Source organism: Hibiscus syriacus, unplaced genomic scaffold (assembly GCF_006381635.1).
Source record: "Hibiscus syriacus cultivar Baekdansim isolate YM2019G1 unplaced genomic scaffold, ASM638163v2 tig00001695_pilon, whole genome shotgun sequence".
NCBI classification, from domain to species: Eukaryota; Viridiplantae; Streptophyta; class Magnoliopsida; order Malvales; family Malvaceae; genus Hibiscus; species Hibiscus syriacus.
In genome coordinates this window covers 350,498-358,756 of record NW_024061881.1, presented here as the reverse complement: position 1 = coordinate 358,756, position 8,259 = coordinate 350,498, and the positions used below count along the sequence as shown (strand labels likewise).

General features: G+C 32.8%; 2 protein-coding genes across 2 annotated transcripts; one reads left to right on the top strand and one right to left on the bottom strand.

Annotated features, from left to right (window-relative positions):
• The first annotated feature begins 1,579 nt into the window (after positions 1-1,579).
• Positions 1,580-3,876, top strand: LOC120131672 (carboxy-terminal domain RNA polymerase II polypeptide A small phosphatase 1-like). The gene is made up of 6 exons (XM_039148611.1): positions 1,580-1,958; positions 2,365-2,493; positions 2,582-2,702; positions 2,788-2,869; positions 3,182-3,335; positions 3,445-3,876. Exons 1-6 carry the CDS (start codon positions 1,662-1,664, stop codon positions 3,577-3,579), a joined length of 918 nt encoding a protein of 305 aa, XP_039004542.1. The 5' UTR covers positions 1,580-1,661; the 3' UTR covers positions 3,580-3,876.
• A 768-nt stretch (positions 3,877-4,644) lies between these two features.
• On the bottom strand, positions 4,645-7,951 carry LOC120131414 (epoxide hydrolase 4-like). Its single transcript, XM_039148409.1, has 4 exons — positions 7,335-7,951; positions 7,157-7,246; positions 5,908-5,975; positions 4,645-4,774 (listed from the first exon to the last, which is right to left on the bottom strand). Exons 1-4 carry the CDS (start codon positions 7,938-7,940, stop codon positions 4,645-4,647), a joined length of 894 nt encoding a protein of 297 aa, XP_039004340.1. The 5' UTR covers positions 7,941-7,951.
• Positions 7,952-8,259: the final 308 nt, after the last annotated feature.

The window sequence follows — 8,259 nt, the reverse complement described above, 5'->3', positions numbered from 1 at the left end:
TAAAAGTAAATGTATTCTTTGTTTTATAATCAAAATATATATTCAGATTTACGAATTCAAAATTCGCATATGCATAAGTAATATAGATATAAATAATAGATATCTATATTTAGGGATAACAATTTCACCCTCATCCGACGGCTTCCGATTCGATTGGATCAGTTTTTTTAAAAAGAATTTTGGGTACGGATCGGGTAGAATCGGATTTTTTAAGGGATGAAGTCGGGTGAAAAACTTCTGATATGATCCGAGGATAATAATGTAATTTTCTTAAAAAAATATTTTTAATTAAATCCTTAATTTATACTGGGTCAGGTCAGATTTATACACTAAAAAATCAGGCCAGAGTCAAGTGGAAGATATATATATATTTGGATCGGATATAAACTTTTCGGGTCGGATCAGATCGGGTTCGAGTGAAGAGTGCATATTTTTAGGTTGGATCGAGTTAACAAAAAATTTGCCATCACAATCATTTTATACATTGAATTTAACAAAAATCAATAATTCAAGTTAATCTATTGTACGAATAAACTTGACGAACTTCTATTTTTTAAGGTAAACTACATCATTCTTTACTGAACTATATTCTCTTTCTTATTATATTCATTATATTTTTATTTTTCTAATTTACTCATTGAGCTTTTAAATTATTATTGTTTTGATCTCTTCGAATTATTTTATTATTTATTTTCGTATGACTTAATATTTTTATTATCATTTAATATAAAATAATTAAAAATATAAAATAAAAACAGAAGATGTTAGGACGCCATTGTCGGCCACCGTCGACCACCGTAGATGGTGGTCGTTCGGTTCTAAATTTTATGGGTCGGTTCGTCTCAACCCCTGAGTTAGAACCTGGTAGTTGTTTCACCGAATAATGTCCGAATCTGACCTGAAAATTTGGGACCGAACAACCACTATCTAATTCATGGAGTTCGAAGAAAGTTCTAACAAAATGGAGGTCGGATTTGGACTCACAATGTCGAGACGAAGCTACTCATGAAATTTGAGATCGAACGACCACCATCTACGGCGATCGATGCGGCCAGCGGTGGTGTCAGACAACCTTTTTTTATTTTAAACTTTATATTTTAAATTAGTTTATATTAAATAATAATAATAATACCACATCATACGAAAATTATAATAAAACAATTCAGAGGAATCAAAACAAGAACAATTCGAAATTTCAATGAGTAAATTAGAAAAATTGAAAGTACAGTGAGTAAAATAGGAGAGAGTATAATTTAGTAAGAAATAGTGTAATTTACCCTTTCTTAAAGAACACGGTGATCATTTTGGTAAACTAAAATAATAGAGAGTAATCTTTCAATTATTATAAAATAGAGAGATGAAATTAATAATTAGTCCTCAAAATTATTTGTCCCAAAATATACACTACTATAAAAAGAGAAATGAAAGAGCCCATCACTCGCCTATCTCAGCGCGTGGGAAACAGCGTCACTTTCTCTAGACTTTCTCGAATCACCACCATTACCACAACTCTCTGATAAAAACTCCATATTTTTTAATGTGCTAACCGTATTTAACGAACCGGTCCCGGTTAACTGAGCGCACTTTAGCACTCCCTGCGCACGATAGGCCTCCCTCCCTTTCCTCGCCGCGTAGAATCGTTCGTGCTTTTCTTCTCCGAAATGGCTGAGTTGACTCGGGCTGATGTGTATACGCCTCGGTCGATGCAAGTATGGAGAGCGCTTTTGAATTGGCTCGCTTTTTTCGTTCAGATCTTTGCTCAGATCATCAGAGCCGTCGGTCAATATCCTCTGCTCTCTTCTTCGTCGGCGACAACGGAGACTCCGACTTCTACGCACCGTTTTAAGCGCTTGCCGGTCGTTGACTCGACCGAGATCGAGTCCCCCGCTACGGTCGAAATCGCTGCCGTTTTGGGCTCTCCTGCTCCTGCCGGCGATGTCCGCATCGAAAAACTCGTGGTAGGAATTTTTTTGTCCTCATTTTTTACTCGTAGTAGATTCTATGTTCTTTAAATTAAGCAATCGAAATGCAATCTCATCGGTTTTTTAAAAATTTCAAATTAAAAATCATGAGCTAAAAGGAACAAATCAGTTATTTAAATTCAAGGTTTTGATTCGTAATCAATCACTATTGGGGATTCAACATGTAAAGTCAGTAACAAAAGGAATCCTATCAGATGTAGGTTTACAATTAATTAAACTTTCTATTGTGCCTAAAATTTTTGGATGTCGAAAGTTCTATTAAGAAGCAATAAAGATGCTAAGTTTGGTTACTTTCAAGGTAAGATGTTCCAACCTTGTGAAACTGTAAAACAAAAGATAGTGTGTACCGTTGATGTTCTAGGTTTGATCATTGCTTTTGCAGGTAGTTCTCGACTTGGACGAAACTCTCGTGTGCGCGTACGAGACGTCTAGTCTTCCACCTGCCCTCCGTAGTCAAGCAACGGATGCTGGATTGAAGTGGTTTGAACTGGAATGTGTATCTTCAGACAAGGTTTGCACATGAACAATCCAATTCTCTATTTTAAATGATGTGATGTTTATGTAAGAGCTTTGTCATTTGGGTGCTTTGATCTTTGAAGGAATTCGAAGGGAAACCTAAGATCAGTTATGTTACCGTGTTCGAGCGTCCGGGGTTGCAGGAATTCTTGAATCAATTAAGTGAATTTGCTGAACTTGTGCTGTTTACTGCTGGCCTTGAAGGTTTGCTCAACTTTTAGACATTGTTTTGTTTTTATCAAATCACTTCATTCATTTTTTCATGAATTTTATTAATGGCTGCCCACAGGCTATGCTAGACCGCTTGTTGACAGAATTGATAAAGAAAATCGATTTAGTCTTCGACTTTACAGGCCCTCTACAATTTGCACGTAAGTGCTGCTTCCTCTCTATGCTTCTATAATATTCCGGCTTGCATACTCTCGGATTTGTTGGTGGAAAATGATGAAATCCTTTCGTACTTCGCTAGGAAATTATACTTGTTCTTTGTATCTCATTGCCTGCTTAAGGTAACATTTGTATGTATGGAACGCACTAGGATTAGTTTTAGCTCCCGAAAACTCGCAACTCGGTTTGTGAGAGGCTTTAGATGTTTTAGGGCAAACTTGTGCCTCCTCTGTGTTGTATGTGTAAGAAATCAACTTCTTGGTGATTTATTTGCTGTTTACATTCTAACACAACAGTGAGTATCGGGAGCATGTGAAAGACCTCTCGTGCCTATCGAAGGACTTATGCCGAACTGTTATTGTAGACAACAATCCTTTCAGTTTCTTGTTGCAACCCTTAAATGGGATTCCATGCATTCCATTTTCTGCAGGGCAGCCGAATGATACACAGGTAGCGGGATTCGCATCATCTTAAACTTGTTATCCTCGTTGAATATAGATTTGTTATAGTGTGTCTGTTCATTCCGATGTTTACGTCTTGTTTTTTTTATGTTGAAAAGCTTCTGGATGTCCTCCTTCCGCTTCTCAAGAACCTTTCTCTGCAGAAAGACGTGAGACCGTTTCTTTACGACAGGTTCCGCATGCCCGAATGGTTTGAAAAGCAGGGTATCCCTGCTTCTGGTTGGTCAGCGTAGGAGGAGGATCACATACGCAAGGCTGTCGGTTCTTCCGCGTACTTCCTTTCTGTTACCGATCTTCGTCCAAGGCATCATAAATTCTATAGATAGCATCCGCTTTCCGGACATGCTGATGAAAGCCACCGGAGTCCTGCAAACGGATTAATTGGATGCTATCTCGTATTGTATTAGGTAAGGCATTTATGTATTCAGATCCACACAAATTCTCGATTCATAGTCCTGTTGGATGTTTATATAGCTTTCGGAATTTTGTAAATTTTTCTTCTCAACCAATGATTATTTCTAGCTTACACATATAAGGTCATTTATAAGTTCGTTTATGAGTCATCTATTAATTCATTATTTATTTATTTTTTTATTTTTCCTAGAAAAATATAATTGAAATATTTGTGTTTATTATATATTTATAGAAAAGAGTGTCCAGAGAAATATATTACTCATAATTAATATCATTTGATACATTAAAAGCAATAATCTCGAAACAAACAGAGTAAATTATGCTCTTAGTACCTAAACTATCAGTTTTGATCTGTTTTAGTACCTAAACTTCAAAAAAATTCAAAATCATACCTAAAGTTTAGCTTTTGTTTTATTTTAGTACCCCGTTCAAAACTTAATGTCAAGTTTTGAATTTTTTTTTAAAAGTCTAGGTACTAAAACGGACCAAAATTAATAGTTTAGGTACTAAACGCATTAAGTTTTTAATAGCGAGGTACTAAAATGAAATAAAAACTAAACGTTAGGTATAGTTTTAAAAGAATTAAAAGTTTAGGTACTGAAGCGACTAAAACTGATAATTTAAGTATTAAATGTGTAATTTACCTAAAAATATATTTATTGACTTTGTTTGTTTTATTATTCATGGTTTTTCTAATTATAGCAAACATGTTCAATATTCATGAATATAATCGCTAAATGATATTTAGTGTTTGAAAACATATCATGTTCGCGAATATTTAACGAACAAACATACACAAAGGTTTAAATCTTTTAATAAACATAACTAAATATAAATTTATTCGTTCAAATCTGATTCGTTCAGAGTGTTGAACCCTTTTAAAATCATTGTGAACAAGATGATAAAGAAACCAGAATTTTCTTGAGGCGGCTGTTGTAGGTGAATGGGCGTTCCTGCAGAACCAGATGACCTGCTTTTTCTATGTATTCTAGACTTGCTCTCTCTCCAATTTGCCTGTCACAAATAATCATACTTTTATGTTGAAATAGGAAATATATATTAAATTCGAATTATAATATCTATAATCCATAATTTATTTTATCATACTCTTATGTTGAAATATTTTTTTTTATTAAAAATTAGAATTAATTACATTATATGTCCTTAAACTATGATCCTCATTTTAATATATTATCCCCCACGTTTTATTTTGGGTCAAAATATCCTTTCATTAGTTGAAAACCCTTAATCAACTAACAATCAACGTCTAGAATTAACATAGGAAGAACATGCGTAGAGAGGTGCTTACGTTATGTGTCCAAATCATAGTGAATGACAACGCGACAGTACCACATCATGTTTTTCTAAAAAGTTAAAAGTAAAAATATTATTAATAATATTTATAATAAATTATTTATAACCACTTATAAGGTGACATGTTGCACTCTCCAATTACTTCATTACATAACAAAACCAGTAGCACATCCTTAAACTACGATCGTCTCTAAAACGGAATAGAGATCAAATTAACACTATTATTAAACGTTAGAGATGTTTTGTTGCATTAAGTCTCTAAACTTTTAAATATTCTAATTTCATTCTTAAACTACGACTACCATTTTTAATTAATCTTCAATGTTTTAAACATTTCAATTTCATCCCCAAACTATGACCTTTATTCTAAATTGATCTCCAAACTTTTTGAATATTATAATTTCATCCCAAACTATTTGTATATACTAATCACGTCCCTTATTAAAAAAATCGTTAGGCCAAGTTATATTATTATATGTTTGAAAAAAACAAAATTTAGGTTAAATTATGGTTTAAACTAATTATATATTTGGATGAATTTGGGGATAAATTTGGAATATTCAAAAGTTGGGGACCAATCTAGAAAGAGGGTCATAATTTCAGGGTGGAATTAGAATGTTTAAAAGTTAAGGACTAGTTTAGAATGAGAATCGTAGTTTGAGGATGTGCTTGGAATATTAAAAAATTTCAGGACTAGTTTGAAATGAGAGTTATAGTTTAGGGATATATGACACAATTAACTCTAAAAATTATATATTTAATGAATAATAGTTTATTTTTAATGAATTGATACGATAATAAAAGAAAAAAAGTAAAAATAATTGTATACTTACTGTTTAACGGAGCGAGCAATATGCGAGTCAAATATCTGATCATTCTTTCCCCACAAAAGATGTATCTTCTGCAGTAATAAATTGCTATAAGTTTATGATAAATTATTTTCCGTCGTCGTTGGTCGTTACGGTTCTGATATGACCTCTCATGTGTCATGATTGAGTTACTAATTTAGTCCATCTATCATGTTAATTGTCACGTTATCAATCACCGTGATTGTCAAGTCAGCTCCATTGGTTGCCATATCAACACCCTGAACTATCACGTCAGCACTATAACGATCAACGACGAAAATCGTTTGTTAAATGATTACATTAGGTTTATTTTTTGAGTTAAAAAATCATATTAAGAGAAAAAAATAATATGATGAACGTATTGATTTTTTTAAAAAGTAAAACAACATTTGATGTTTTTGCCTTATATATATATATATATATATATTAAAATAAATTATATAAAGTATAATAAAAATATACAAATATGTCAAAATATGCCGATAGTCCGACTGTTATAGTAATTAAGTGACATCAACATTCATTTATATAAGATTTGAATTATTTTTCATTCGCCAATTATAAAAAGTAAAATTATATATAAAATGATTTATAAAAAATTCTAATTAAATCATAATGAAAAACTCATTATAAATCATCAATATAGGTGACTTTTAAACAATTATATTGTTAAAAAACAATTAAACTATTGGGTAAAGTATATAAATGGTCCATTGACTGCAAGACAATGATTTGTTGAGTCTCTTAACTATTAAAAGTTTCAAAATGATCTCTCAACCATAAGACATTGATTTGTTGAGTTCCCAAAATATTAAAAGTTCAAAAAATAGTCACACGACTATTTATATGTTTCAAAATCATCATTTTTAAAAAAAAAAATTATTGTAGTCTAAGTTGGATGTTAATCTCTTAACTAGGATATGATAAAATTTGATTCTAGAATCTCAAAAGAGTATCATATCTCAGTCAGCGTATTAATGTCCAGCTCATATGACTATTAATTTTTTAACGAAAAAGGACGAGTGTATATGAATAGTTGAGTGATCATTTTATAACCTTTAATAGTCGAGAGACTCAGAAAAATAATGTCTTGTAGTCAGGGGACCATTTTATAACTTTTAATAATCGAGATAATATTTATGTTCTTTATCCTAAATTATTTAATATAATTTTTTATTAAATAATAAATTTATTTATTTTTAATTATACAAATATTGTTGAAAAGAATTATAACCTGGTGGTAACTAGGGAGGGTAAATTCCTTGTCATTGATGATCAAAGCCACTAGAAGTTCCAATTTCTCCTCTCTGTAAATAGATATTCCCTGCATAATTTTTGAAATAATTTTTTTTTAAAAGAAGAATAACTATTAATTAATTTTTCCTTTAAATTAATTATTAAAAATTAATTACCTCCAAAATTTCTTTGTAGAACCAATTCGGCAACTTTGGCAAACTCACTGAGGCAACTCGAAGGAGGGTTTCAACACCCTTGACCGAGTCAGGAAGCAAGTAATCGCCCCAGCTTTTGAACCCTATATGACTGAGTCGGGCTTTGCTGATTGACTCAGTCAAGGCAATAACCGAGCAACTCACCACCATTGACTCAACCAATCCAGGATAAGCCTCAGCCATCTTAAAACCAACCATTCCTCCATAACTTAAACCAACCAAGATACATTTTTCCACGCCCAGCTTCTTCAACCCTTTGGCTACGCAATCGGCTTGAAACTCCGCCGACCGCTCGGTAGTGTCGGTGACGGAGTCGCCGAAGAAGACGAAATCCGGGACGTAAACGGAGTAGTCTTTGGCTAAGGCTAATGCCTGAAAATGCCATGTTAGGATACCGTCGAGGGCGAAGCCATGGAGGAAGACGACGGCCGGCTTTCGGCTTTTAATGGCTGTCGGGGACCAGAAGTTGATAATCGTCCCCGGCTGGATCTCTATCTTTTGAGGGCTTATCCCAGCTAGCTTTAACACATAATGCAGGAAAAATTTGTATATCTTGATGAACATCATTGTGTTCTAAACACACTTGTTTTTTTTTTCTTGGCACAGCAGAGAGACATGGTCACTATATAATGAGACGCCATATTTAATATCTAGGTAAACTATAAGTTTAGTATCTAAACTACTACTTTTATTCTGTTTTACTACCTAAACTTTATTTTATTTCAAAACCATGCCTAACATTTAGTTTAGGTTTCATTTTGATATCTCACTGTTAAAAAAAATAATAGAAATATTGACTTGACATTTTTTTTATAAAATTTTCAACGACGATGTGGCATTACCTTACTATGACACGTCATCATAACCGTCAAGTTTTGATAGGCGG